The sequence below is a fragment of the Carassius auratus genome, unplaced genomic scaffold (assembly GCF_003368295.1).
Source record: "Carassius auratus strain Wakin unplaced genomic scaffold, ASM336829v1 scaf_tig00025656, whole genome shotgun sequence".
Lineage (NCBI taxonomy): Eukaryota > Metazoa > Chordata > Actinopteri > Cypriniformes > Cyprinidae > Carassius > Carassius auratus.
Window position 1 is genome coordinate 29972 of NW_020525442.1, and position 15088 is coordinate 45059.

The window sequence follows — 15088 nt, forward strand, 5'->3', positions numbered from 1 at the left end:
TATTTAAATGTTTTATACCAAGTCCAAGAGAGAATGCAAGTGCTGTGTTGCAACCGGATCAAAAGATTTTATTCAATAAACAGATTTGTTATAAATCAAATTTTGCTATATTTCTGAACTCTCTTAAATGGATGATCTTGCACAAATCATTGCTTAGATATCTTGGAATATAGCAGTTTTATGATGACTTTTATATGCACAATTATTTGTGACATTTTAAAGTGAAAATTTACTTCAATGTAAACCCTACACCATTTTTTCCAAGTGCAGTCGCTTCCATCATACTTGAAGGAATGCACAGGGCAATCTTTAAAAATTGCAGGTGGATTCATTATGCATCTGAAGCCAATTTATACATCAGTTCAGAATAAACAAAAGGATTGTCATCACAGCCTCAAGGACATGAGTAGGTTTGTTTACTACAGCTTTCGTATTTACCTAAGAGGGTATAATTGAACACAAGATCTTTCATAATTAAAGCTATTTTTATTAATCCTTTGAAACGCTCCAACTTGCATAAACGCATGGAATCTAAAGGGAAATGACCAGTGGGGATTTATATCTAGTAATTATCTTTTACCTTAAGGATAATGTTTCACATCACGTGACAAGGTCCAATGTGTTTTTTTGACCATAGCGCTTGATGAAGCTATTAATGAAAACAAATCAGTCCCACAAGTGATTATCAAACAGCAAGTTTGCAAGTCAGGAAAATGAACCTTTCTTAACCTATTCCTCGTGACGTATAGCTTTGAAAACAGTGCTCCCAAAGGGCAAACAGAAGGAACCGGGAGGAATGGAAAATTGCGATCATCCTATTCAGGGGTCTCTCAGCGTCCACTTACCCACGGTCATTATTGCAAACCTGAACACCATCTACCAAGAAATAACAACAAGCACAGATGGGGTACTGTGCTTACTCAGGGTAATCCAATTCATTTTGGGAGCAAGCAAATTGCTCGGTGTATATATATTTATGCCTGTGTGTGTTGGTTTGTTTGTGCTACATCCTGTTCTTTAGTTGGTTTTTGACATTTACTTGCAGGGTAGCTTGTTTCCACATGACGCATTACTTAATTCGCATGGTGCATTAACACATTTAGTACAACAGCACTGCAGTCACAGTTTAATATTAAGGACACAGAAGACTGTTGAAAATATCCTCAGAATTAGAGTGTTTTATATAAGAGATTAGAAAGCAGGGTCTGTGTGGTTTCTTCGGAACGATGAGTCAGAACATCCATTACTTCAGTAAACACTTTTGTCTTTTCTGCATCTCTCCATCTCTTATTTTCTCATTGAACGCTGAAGATGCGGTACCTGCTATAAAATGCGATGTGTGGGTGGTTCGGTTTCTACAGTTCAGGATTTAGACAATTTTGCAGAATGGGATTTTTGTTAATACCCATGTAAAGTGCAGGCTGTTCCCTTAATTGACTATGACATGATTTAAAAAATGAAAACAATACGGACGGCATGGCAACAGCTCATCATGAAAGACACAAGGGCTTTAATAAAAAGCTACTCATGTTGTTTATCCAATAATAAATTGATTCAGGTTACTTTTGCATTATTTGGATATGAACTGGATACTGCTGCTGATAAAAAATATTGAAAATATAAAAAAATATAAAAAATTTAATGGACTTTATGTTACACAAAATCTACTGAACACTATCTGTTTTAAAAGCAGGTTTAAATTGCTTTAAATTAAATTCAAATTGTTTGTTGCTTTGGAGAAAAGCATCTACTAAAATGACTAAATGTAAATGTAAACATAAATAATTATCAGACTACTTTGATTGCTATGGGAAAGTGTGTGTCTCTGAGAAACCATAATAACGTTATACAAAGATGAGAAAGATTGATGGTTTGGATAGTGACTCTAATGTCACATTTTCAAAAGCCATCTCCAATTTAAGGTAGCAATAACTCGACAAATAGAGACAAGAAATCAAATGCAGCAAAAGTGTGACAGGCTGTTTTTATAATGCTACTCAATTCAGCCCCAAAGCCATTTTACATTTTAATGTGTTTAGATTGAAATGAGGGAGAGCGAGCCAGCATAGATAAACACAGATGTGGGGAATGAATCTCTAATTTAAGGAGCGTATTTAAGGAGGCAGCATTCAATAATACATTATAAAAGCAATACAAAAACACAGCTGTCCGCATACCACCTAGCTTCATCGTCATCATCACTGCGATCACCCTAATCATTATTGTGTGCTTGCTGTTGGTCAAAAAGTGAAGTATTTAGGCGGTGTTTAGTGTTTGTGAGGTTCTTGTGTGGGCGACAACGCTGATTGAGGCTGAATGCTCCTTCACTGCTGTTTGTAACAGTGCGGTGGGAGGCGAAATGTCTCAAAATGTCAACTTCAAAATTCCCAGGGAATCTGACACCCACTGCGGTCTGTAATCCAGGTTATTACCAGCCTTCACTCCCTCATATGTGAATCATTTTCTCTTTTGGCGTCAGTACAAACGGTTGGATTTGAATACAAAGCTAAATAAAATATTGCAGTGCAGAAGGCCAGAGAGGACGGTCAAATCGTAAATATGACGCATCACCACTGTGTGCATTGTAAATTCTGCTGTAATAAGCTCATTTACCTGTAGCATTTCAGATCAAGTTGGTTTTAAAACTGCAGGTAAGTTTTCAGCGTTAAATGATATAGTCGTGATGACATGTATTAATGGTGATTTCAAAATAACATCTGCCTACTTAACACTTGATGTATTTTGTTTGCATACACATGCAAGATTAGATAAAATGGATTTTCTTTCTTGTCACATCAAGGCACAAAAGGCAGTGTGACTGATTTACCAGTCAGTGCTTCACTTTTTTTTCCCCCCTTGGATAAAGCTTCACCCACTTTACTACCTGTTCTCGGGTTGCATCAAATAAATGAAAAACTTTTCTTCTGTAGCTGCACAGGGACCCACGGACACCCACTGTTTGTTTCCTGACTGTATGATGCAAACAAATCTGGCAAGCCATACCCAAAGATCAGCAGCTTCAATCAAATTGGCTGGAAATTGGAGAGTACCCGTCTGGAAGGGAAGTTATGTTTACAAAGCACTGAACTGATGCAATAAGCTCTTTTGAGAGAAAACTAATCACTGAATATAATAAAGCATGCCAAGCATGTTATATATCGCAAATATTTCAGCCCCTGGTGGCAGATGCTAGAAGCACATCATTTGAAACCAAACAGCATCTTTCTCTATTGATGGCCGTTCAAAATAATTTGAATTCTGACTTCACATTTTTACCGAATTAACATTTGATGGTCTCACCGTGTTTGAGATTTGTGTGTTGAGTTACATCTCATTGCGACTCAAAAATGTTTGCCTCCAATCTTAAAAGGGGATTATGCCATGTAATAAAGTGGGCACATAGTGATGAAAGAAAAAGTTTTGTAGCTCCTTGCATTGCTAAAAATTAATAATAAAAAAATAATAAAAATAAAGCGTTTTTTCGGAATTTTCACCCAGAATTTGCATGTAAATTTCACAGACAATTACAAAGGAACAAAGTAGCGTGTGTGGATATACAGTTTACCTAATGAACATTTTTCCCTATAGTTTTTATAGACCTGAATAAGCTAAATTACCTATTAATACAGTGCTCTGATTTGGAATATATCTTAAACAACTAAAACAGTAGCAGATTTAACACCCAGTCCTGGATTTGGTGGCTTAGATGGTTTGACTAGCATCCATCAATTAACCTGTTAACGGAAACCAGAAGCACATCAACACCACAACGCTCTCGGGGGTAAACATATCGGCCACACTTTCTGAAATCACGCTTGTTCAGGAAAACGCATGCAGAGTCGCATCAGACAGCTTCAAGGACAAATCGAGGTGAAGCCGAACAAACGGAGGCTTAATCGTTCAATCATAACGTGCGGTAACATTAAAAGCATTGCATCGCATATACATAATCTTCCATGCATATCCCATTTGTATGCGACAAGTCATTTGCATCAAGGCAAGGTGCTTTAAATAAGCTCATCCCCCAGCGTTGGCATTAAAGAAGCATATAACCGGAATGTGTAGCAGGACACCTGCCCACGACAGCCACAGTCATTAAAAATTGATTGCTCAGAACATGGGACGCTTCAGATGGGAGCTTTCCATGTGATTCAGTGAGTGCCTTTATCAGCGGCAGCTGCAGTTCCCCTCACAGACACTCACACTGCCTCTCTGAGCACGAGAAACAAGGACGTCCTTCTTTTGCCTGGAAACCAGAGATGTTAGTAACGAGCAGTTAAAGCCTCGCTGTATCAGTACTGCTCAACTTTCATTTCTGAGGAGTTAATCAGCTTCTAGAGACATTTGAAATCGCCGTGCAGGTAATTATAACCTGTATGTGTGTGTGTGTGTGTGTGTGTGTGTGGAATGCGAGCGTTTGGCTTTTGCTCTATGTGGGATGGAGCGGGAGCTGTCCGCCAGCAATGGTGCTGAAATCAGCCCCATGGAACGAGGAAGTGATTTTGTCTTCGACACGCATCGGGAATACTAAAGCGGGTCGTTTTAACGCATTTATAAGCGTAAGAAGACACTAGGAGTACAGTAGAGTACGAGATTCACCAGGACTCATTCATCAGCCAACGTGTCGGTGAATTCGGACTATAAGCTTGAGGGTTTGATTCGGATGAGGGAAAGTTTACGCACAGATTAAGGAATCCAGTCTTGCGTTGTATTGTAGTATAATTAATTCTAAGATTTACATTCTGAAACTCTTTCACAATAATCATAATAAGTATTGTTCTCAAATGTTATTTGATATTTAGGTTGCAATGTAATGTTGCCATTCCCCAAGAGAAGAACGAACGCTCCCTGCAGATTTACTTCAAATGTACACGATGCATGCTTATCCCAGAGCTTGTTATTAGCGCTATTTTTTCCTTGTGAAGGTTAAGTTACATGCAGGCACCGATAAGTCACTAACGGGAGCCCGTCGTAATTTTACAACTCTGCACTTTGTGTGAACTGTATGCGAGGTATATTGACCTCTACTGTCCTTCACATGTCGCATCTTGTGAAATGATCGGCTGGATAGTATTGTGTATGCCATACAGTCATTATTGTTAGCCTATAGTCTTTAGTAATGTTTTATCATATTACCTAAAATGCCTTCGTCTGTGACACAGTAAATGGTTTTGATCCAGTCAAACACATGATTTAATATGACAAAACACATACTTAAATGAAAATTTTAAGTGTCAATTAAGTTAGAAATAGCCCCATAGAAAAAAAAAAAAACTGCCCACATCCACATTTTTTTTTTTAAGGTGAATAGCTGTTTATACAAAGTAAGCTTTTGCTATTAAGTAATTGTCTGTTTCACATTGTAGATCTGGCGACAAGGGACTACTTGAAAAGCTCAACCTGAATGTAATATTTGGTTGAAGAAGGCAGGAATAAAAAGCCATCATCATGAATTTTGTTATGAAGCAAGCTCTGGGAGGTAAGTTTCAGATTGTCCCGTTTCTCCAAACATGACATAAACACAGAATAATCTCAGAGCAGAAACTATACAGTCATGCAGTAAGCTTGCACAGAAACACCATCATGCTCAATCTGCTTATATATTACTGTTCTCTTGGCTTGTAAGTCATTTACTGCCCTTTATTTGCATGCACATGAAAAATGAACCAAGTGTTGCTTTTTTTTGTCTTTGGAGTAGTGTTTTTTTTTTCTGTTTTAGTCCTGCATAGCTTATCTTTTAAGTCAAACAATGAGGTTTAAGATTATATTGTGATGGATTAGAAAGCACTTGATCTGTTGGACTGGTAGATAGAGGTCGAGAGTCTTTGCGCATTTCAAAATCTGCCGCAGTTCCCTGTTGCTTTCATGACATAAGTGTTTGTTTTCTAGCTGGAAGACAATTCAGATGTGTTTCTCTATTGTATTTACTATAACTTTTAAAGGACCTTTTTGTTCATTATTATTTTTTCAATTTTAATTATTTTTGCAAGGCACATTTTATATCTAGACACACCAGAATGACTGACTACTGATAATGTGCTCTGCCGAGTTTAATCAAAATAATAATAATTCCATAAATATTGGCATAAATAAATATGTCCAAACAGAACTGCATCTTAATGTGGTTCATTAATCTCCTTTGCATTTGTAATGAGGATTTTATCCGTCTCACTCTGTGCAAACCTCTGCTCGTCAGAGCACTTAGCCCCATCAAGACTGAGATTGACAGTCCAGTCCCGAGGGATGTCACAGGAGCAGGACTGTGGCGGTTGATTAGCGGGGATGTGCTATAAAAAGGTGGCGAACGACCTGTTTCATTAACCAGCTGCCGGGTAAAGCAGCCCATGAGGGTCCTGCCCTAGTCCACTTGCTCCATCGATAAAGAAAATGAGTGAAATCCACTGAGCTGTACAGAAAAGGATTTCACCCTTGAGAAGAGAGAGTGGTCCCCAGCTTCATCTTTACTCCTAAGTTTTCTCTCTCATGTCCTTTTCTAAAAGTAGCAGCGCGTATCTAAGATAAATTGAGCTTGGCTTCAGATGTTTTTGGGTTATTATGTTTTAAAGATTTCAAGTCGCCTATAACTAGATTTGCATTTCCTGCATGAATTACCAGTGCTTGCAAGGCAGCATGAGAATAAGTTTTAGGTAAGCTTAGTTTCAGGCTTCGGTTCTGTGCAAATGATGATGACTCTCATGGTGTGTCTTGTTTTCAGTTAGCTGCACACAAGAATCAGCTATAAATGGTTAAAGTGTCCATATTATGCAAGTTTATAAATTTACTTTTGGGGTCTGCTAGAATACATTTACATGATTTGAAAGTTCAAAAACACATTGTTTTTCTCATACCTTACACCCTCTGTCTGCCCGAAAAATACCTTTAAAACCCATCTTTCTAAAAAGCCCAGTCTGTTGTGATCGGTCAGACACTTAGAGTGTATGTCGGAAATGTAACGCCCCTTACCATATTAGGGTATCAGCTCCCGAGGCTTCATGAGCAGCTGTAAATGATTTATTTCATAATTTATGAATTTTGCAATATTGAATCAACTGTTAACCGACTTGAGCTGAATAATGATATAACTGTTTATAGCTGAATTTAGCTTGTTTCATTAACTAATTTCATACAGTTATTGAACTGAACTGAATCAACACTGAACTGAGCTGAGCTGAATATTGACACTGTACTCTCTTCAGGGCATCATTTGAATTTCTCTTATATTTCATGAGGTCTGTTTAATTTACTCTGTTATTTAACTGCTTTGAAACAGTCTGTATTGTATAAAAGTTATATAAATAAAGGTGAATTGACTTGGCTTAAATATTATATCTTTGGTAACTTTGGTGTCAATATTAGAATATATATATATATATATATATATATATATATATATATATATATATATATATATATATATATATATAAATGTTTAGCCCACCCTGAGAAAAAGTTAAACAAGTGTTTCCTCAGTATGGCAAAATCACTGCTTTTAAGGGCGGGGCTTAAGCAGCCAGTGGGCAGGCATTATGCAAATATATAACACTGTGTAAGCTAAGTCACAGAAAAATAGCAAGAATACAAATGATGAGTGTTCTGTGTTGGAGAGATGAACTCGATTTAATGTGAACTTTTGTGGTTTGTAACTCGGCAGATGCTAAATTACACATTCATGGAAGAAAAGTTCAAGCAAATAAGCATTTAAAATTATGCAACGAAGACCAGGCCAATTATAATTCTGTATGCATATTCCATATGCAAAAAAGAAAACCAATCACATGATACCAAATAAATGGAAGAGGTTGTATGTATTTCCTCTAAAGCTTTTACTGCATCTTTCAGATGCAACCATAAATGCTTTACTATATCGGCCCATTTCAAACTGCTGCTCTGGGCTTTTTTTCTTTTTCTTTTTGGTATGCTTGCAGTCTCCACCGTTGATTGATCCTGTAAATCATGGAACAGGCAATCTCCATTTGCCAGCAGCCGTTTTGACAGGCCCCCACACATGGTTCTGACCGACTTTAGATAATAAAGCTCAGGCTGAAGTGAAATAATGGGCCTGTCTGGCTCAGTAAGAGATTTAGAGGCAGCAGGTCAGCATGTGGCGAGAGAGTTCGGCACTAAAGCTCACGGATGTAAGACTAATCATGGTTATGTGAGAGAAATCTCTTGGGCATCCCTGCAGCATCAGCCAGAGTGCAATCAGAATGGGAGGCCACCCCTATGCACACATGCACTCTCACACTTACTCATCTCACTTTCTTGCTGAATTACACACACGTTTGCTCTGTTTTCTTATCTTTTGCCCAGTACTGCGTTTTAGCGTGCTTAGTTGGGATTTAAAAGAAACTAATTAGTAATTAATATCAATTGACTGCACTGACACTGTTGGTTGAGAACAAAACTTGAAATTGAATTGAGATGAACAATGATACTGTTGTCTTCAGTAGAGGTTCTTTCTTCTACCTGAACTGAACTTGTTACATAATTTATGAACTTTTATAAAAGACAGTTGTTGAACTGAATTGAACCAACACTGAATTTAATAATGACACAACTGTCTTTTTTAGAGCTACAGAGCTGCTTTGTCTCATATATTTGGTGAAGTTTGTGAGATGTTTTAATATACATATTTTTATGCATATTTGGAATATTTCATTGAAATTATTATTTTAATAAAATGCACATAAAAAAACATATGCTCTCCAACTGAGGCAGATAAGTTTTTGATCTGTTATTGATTGTGTTGGTTTCTTCTTCATTACTATTGAGCTGTTTTGAAACAAACTGTATTGTATACAGTGCTATATAAATAAACGTGACTTGACTTGACATACACATACATTTTTGCAGTATTTCTTTCCAAATATAACCATGACTTTCTTGACCACTTTCTTTTAAACTTCCTTTTACCCCTCTCCATGCGTCTCTCTGGATAAAGCAACTCAATGGAGTGGAAAGAGAGTTTTGCATAAAGTTGGTCGGCGTTGTTAATAAGCTCGACATGCCTGAGTGTGTTTTCATTTTTTTTTAAAGATTGTTAATGTGCTCTCAGGCCCCACTGTATATAATTTTCATTTTTAATTGGGATGCTCACATTTGTGGTAAATTAACACCTGTTGTCATTAATAAGCAGAGGGTGCTCAGATGAATCCAATTTTAATCCAACTGCACTTAGGTTTTCGGATCTGAATCAGATCACGTTCACATTAGTGTCAATGCTCTCGCAGTTCCTGCGGGGTTCTGGCAGGCCACTCTGACAAAGGGTCATACATTAGCGTGGGTCATGGAAATGCATAAGCTAATCAAACGCCCCTAATCAGAAGCACAACGCAACCTCATGTCAATTGAAATTAACTTAACTGAGTTCTATTGAAGTGATGGCTGTGCAAAACTGTGCTGTAATACCACATCCCGGCTGTCACAGGGGTTAATTTGAGTTACTTTAATGACGGAAAAAAATTCAATCATGCGAAAACAAGCTATTACTTGTCACGTTTTCTCATTTTAAGATTCTACCCTATGTTGGCTGGGCATATCTAAAAGTTTGCCCCTTATTCTTATTCTTAAATTCCCAATAATCTCAGTTGTTGGTTGCGGGGGGGGGGGGGGGGGGGTCCATGACTCTTTCTGCGGGTTACCTTGTTTCAGCAGTAGGTGGTGATGTTATTATGAGTGAGACTTTGACTTATTTATTCTATCCAACCATTCAAAACACTAAATCATTCAGGAATGAAACATACCAATGTTTTTATGAGTGAGTCTTTAAATCATTCAAAAAAATCCAAATCCAAATAAAAAAGTCTTTATGAGTGAACCATGGAATCATTCAGTATACTGAATCATTCAAAAACATAGAATCATTCAGGAAAGAAATGAGTGTTAATGCAGATGTCATTGAATCATACATTCATACAATTAATTCTTTCAGAAACGCTGATTCATTTACTGACAATACAAGTCAAAGAAAGTATTTATGAGAGTCATTTTAGTCAATTGACTGGATGACTCTGGACTGTACACTGTGTGTTTCAACAGTTCTAAATCTGCAGAGAGTGATTCTACACACAAGAGGTTCTTTGGAACAATTGGTTTCCTTACACTTTTATATTTATATAAAATAAAATACAAATTAAAAATATTTTTTTTTTGTCATTGATCACTTACCCCCATGTCGTTCCAAACCTGTATAAGCTTTTTTCATCTTCGAAACACAATTTAAGATATTTTGGATCAAAACCAGGAGGCTTGAGACTGTACCATAGACTACCAAGTTGGTTACACTGTCAAGGTCCAGAAAAGTATGACAGACGTTGTCAGAATAGTCCATCTGCCATCAGCGGTTCAACCATAATGTTATGAAGCAACAAGAATGCTCACACTAGACAATATTAACAGTGCCAGAGCACATCTGACCTCCAAAGCCTAGTTCGTTTGACTTGTGTGATCATTTCGTTTAGCAGTCCCTGAGTTAGTTGAAAAAGGTGAGCAAAAGTGTGAGCGCTAACCGCACTGGAGAGCAGATCATTTGATACATGCTGCATAATTGTGTGAATATTTATGAGTGGCCAAAGCGATGGATGTGTACAGCAATATATTGTGAGAAGGTCATGTGTTACCGCGTCCTATACGACTCAAAATAATAAACCACAAAGTTAACAAAACAATGGACTCCACTGTGCTGAGCATACATTTCTCTGCTGTCTTCACATATAGATGGCGTAAAAGCAAACAGATCTTTAGATTACTACAGTAACAACAATATACATCAGTACATCATGTGTAACTTACAAGGGGAAATCAAAGCCTGTGACGTCAGGAAGCCCAGCTCTGTGCAGGCCTATTGATTTATGTGTTGACCTATAAACGACTGATTACTTACTTTCAGCCTGCATGATTTTTAACCATGTAATGAGAAGAACGGTAAATGCAATGTGCTGAAATCAATACAACAGCTGAGATAGGGCAAGGTGCCGATCCCTCCGCTGCAGGGTAGGAGGTTAAATGCTAGATCCGGCATTTCGGCTGGAATCAGACGGACATTAAATTGATTATAGGGCTTTTAGGAGCTCTTAGAGCCAAACTAATCTGACAGTCATCAAGTTTTAATTGTAATGTGAGCCTCTAAGGTGAGTGAAGGGAGCGAAATCAGGCTGAGAAGTGGTAATAAAGTATAGAATGACCAATAAACTCTATTACGTAGCGTCCTTAAAGGGATGTTGTGCTATATTTATCTAACTTCTGAGGATGATTTTGTCCTCAAAGTTGCATGGGTTATCAGACGGGTCATCGGAAAATTGGAGATGAAAAATGAACAATTTACTGAATTCTACATTACATAATATCTAAATGACATTTATATAGTGTTTTATTCTGTAAAAAAAAGCATGAAGATTAATTATTATCTATTTACAGTCATATAATTGACAGTCATCTGACAGAAAGCACTGTGCATGTAAAGTTAAAAATAAAATCAGCGAAAAATATAAAAATGTATTTATTAACATTTTTAATAAATAAAATTTTATACATCAAATAAATAATATATTTTAATATTTAAAATATTTAATATGGACAATTTATATACACATTATAATATATACAGTGCAAGGGTATTATCATATCTGGGGGTCATTAGATTACAATTTTTTGAAAACCACTGGTCTATATAGTTTAGTAAACCTACACACACTTTCCTTTCTTCATGCACACCTTGACACCTGTTTAAATGGCTCTCCAGGACAGGATGCAATATGTTTTCCTGTCCATCCTGTAGATAGTGTCGTGCCTGACCTTAAACCTGTGAGCGGAACACAACGCTCTCTCTGTTTCTTTCTCTCTCACTATCTCAATCCATCTCTCTTTCGGGCCAGCAGATGACCACATGGTAGGACACATGGGCAGGTTCTTCGGCTGTAGGTTTCTGGCTCTGAGCTGCAGGGACTACAAGTGTGCAATCGCCCTTTCAGTTCCACACAGAGAAAACACCTGTCATCATGACACACACATATACATACCCACAATGCACTAATGCATGTATCAAATTGACATTGACAATCGATCCATTCTTGTGCAAATGATGCCTTGAGGATATCTTGTCAACACATCAATTCACGATCAATGCCCTTAAATTGCCAAGTCACATGCAGTGACATCTTTGCACACACACTTGTATAAACACATACACATACAGACACAGCACAGATGGGCTATGTCCCCAGAATGACCGCGGGTTAGATATCTGGTCAAGCTACAGCCATTCATGTGTGTTATAAATGGATGAGTCATGACTTTGGACCGGCCGATGGTCCTACACGGTGCCATGGGGCTCCATGAGGTCTTTGCCAGTTTGACACAGCAAGCACACTTTACAGGAGAAAAAAAGGAAGTGAAATGATCTTCATTAGCAAGCAATTTAAAGCACAGAATCATTCACGAACGAAACGAACGTCATTAAATCATTCATTCAGTCGATTCTTTAAGAAATGCTGATTCATTTAATAACAAAACAAGTAACAGTCCTCATGAGTGAGTCACTGAATCATTTCAGTCAAATGATTTAACATTTAAAATCATTTGAGAGTATCTGATACTGACCAAAAGGGCACTATAGGGTCATGCAGAGAAGACAAACTGTTGATTAAAGTTGTTATTTTTGTTTTCTTGGCACATAAAAAAAGCATTCTTCTAGCTTCATAAAATTTCTTAGTTAAACCACTGATGTCACACAAATTATTTTAACGATGTCCTTGCAATATTACTGAGCCTTGATTGTGTAAGCATCCTTGCTGTCTATGGGAGGGTTAGAGAGCTCTCGGCATGCATCAACAATTCTTAATTTGTGTTCTGAAGATGAACAAAGGTCTTACAGGATCGGAATGACATAAGGCTGAGTAATTAATTACAGAACTATCATTTTTGGGTCCCTTTAAGCTATAGGTGGGTTTTTAACATTTGAGTTTGAGATTTTACTTATAAGATATTACAGAGCATTTTGCCACCAAATCAAGATCTTGGCTGGTTAGTATTAGCATTAACATTTCAAATGGTACATTCTGCAACGACAACATACATTGAGAAAAAAGTATATATATATATATATATATATATATAATAGCATGTAGTTAAAATGAAAACTAAATGCAACATCTTAATTATTAATTTTTATATACAATGACTCATCATCCAACTCCTGCTGGTGAATGTTGTAACTACACAATTCACTGGGCAAAAAGTATCTTGCAACATATAAATTACATATAAATTCAAATAACGATTTCATTATATATAGTAGATGTTTTACCAGTAACTGTTAACAGTTAGTAACTGTAAAAATTAAAGATTTGATTTTTCTTTTTTAATGAAAGATCAAAAAGATAAAGAAAGCAGATTAATTTTCATAGTCGTCTTTGATCATATTTATCAAGGTTATCAACAGTTTTGGGCACGACCAGTTAGTAATACCCTTCATCTTAAAATGTAAGACAATTCTACATGCAGTGCTCATCAGTGTGATCACTCCCACTTTGTACTCTGCAGTTATTGATTCAGGCAGGTGTCAGTAGATCATTAGAAAGGTCTTTTTAATCAGTAATCATTATCACCATCATAACCTACTATCATCTTCACCTCATCATCACCATTGGCATGGCATCGTTATCAAACATTTCCCCATCTCAACTTTTAGACTGAAATTTCACTAAATGAATATTTTATAAGAACCCATGTAAAAAAAAAAAAAAAACTTGGTAATGCTCTCTTCCCGATGCACACACAGTCATTACTGCCCCCCTGAAAAAAAAAAAAGTTAAAATACAGAAAAAAGTGATTTAGTACCTACTAGACGTTGTCCAAATGGCCCCATTAAAACCTGTTTGACATTTCATTTCTTTGATTCATTACAGGCAACTCTCAAAGCTCTCTCTTCAACTGCAGTGGGCCTAATATTAATCCAGTGTCGTGAAACCATTGTGAGGTTAATCTTAACCATAAAACAACTTGGCCCAGGGAACAATTATCATACTCCGTATCCCAGAGCTCCTCAGTGAAGATCATTATATGTCTGCCGGCATGACAAAAACTTTAAAACGTCCTTGTTTTAAGACTTTTTTAGCCACAAGACGTCTGGCCTAAATGAGGAATATTCAAGTGTAGAAATAGATCCAGACGCAATAAACTCAGGATGTCTCTTGAGGATTGAACACACTCTAAATAAAATCTCAAACTAATGAGTGAAAGTCAACACCCATAATGTTCTCATGCAAATTACATAAAGGAACCTCGGCAAGCAAAAAATAGGTTGCCGACGTCAGCTGTTAGATAACCTTGACATGCCACTCTCTGACTGTTGGGTCTCCGAGGTGCTATCCGGTATCCCTGCGAGAGAACTCCATCACTCGCTGGCACAGGGCAGAGGTCTTTTGGCCGATACGCTGCTTGCCCTTGACTGCTGTCCAAAATGACGGTCGCGGCCCAGCATGAAACTCTGGCAACCTTTCTGTCCCTAGCAGAGGTAATCCTACAGCAGGCCTGGAAAGGTTGCGAGCTGCTCCCTTTTCGTGATTGCAGTCGCAGACTCTACTTTCTGTCTACTTTTTCTCCAGCGTTCATCAGCTATGACCCACAGGCTGGTGTGAAGGTCTATTAAGCAGTCTGGTGCTTTTGTGATGAACTACTAGACCATTTGTCAGTGTGTGTGTGTGTGTGTGTGTGTGTTTGATATTAAGTGTACATGTGATCGTTGGTGGACGTTTGGCCTGTGCCAACAATAACACCAGGTTATGCGGTCACACTCCTTAATGGAATGACTATTTCAGCCTCATTACCAAATAGATGGAGTCAGTCCTTTTATCAACAATACAGAAACATGCTACAAGAGTGAATGCTCATTAATGTGAATTTTTTGCTTGAGTCTTCTGTATTCTGTAACTCTGAACATTTCTAAATCTTGCTCTATCTGGTTTAGTTGCTTTTGGTTCTTTTTGGGTTCTCTTTGTTCAAGCTGATACAACAGCAATACAGTGCACATATTGTTATAAATACAGTGGTATATTTGCTTATACTACTATCAGTCAGGTCAGATTGAAGG

At 37.3% G+C, this 15088-nt stretch overlaps 1 protein-coding gene across 1 annotated transcript in view; it reads left to right on the forward strand.

Annotated features, from left to right (window-relative positions):
• The first annotated feature begins 4056 nt into the window (after positions 1-4056).
• LOC113078388 (complexin-1-like) overlaps positions 4057-15088 on the forward strand; it is a 41413-nt gene continuing 30381 nt past the window's right edge. Inside the window, exons 1-2 of the mRNA XM_026250718.1 lie at positions 4057-4361; positions 5367-5479. Of these exons, the coding sequence (XP_026106503.1) occupies positions 5449-5479 (31 nt within the window). The 5' untranslated portion in view covers positions 4057-4361; positions 5367-5448. The remainder of the gene's footprint in view (positions 4362-5366; positions 5480-15088) is intronic.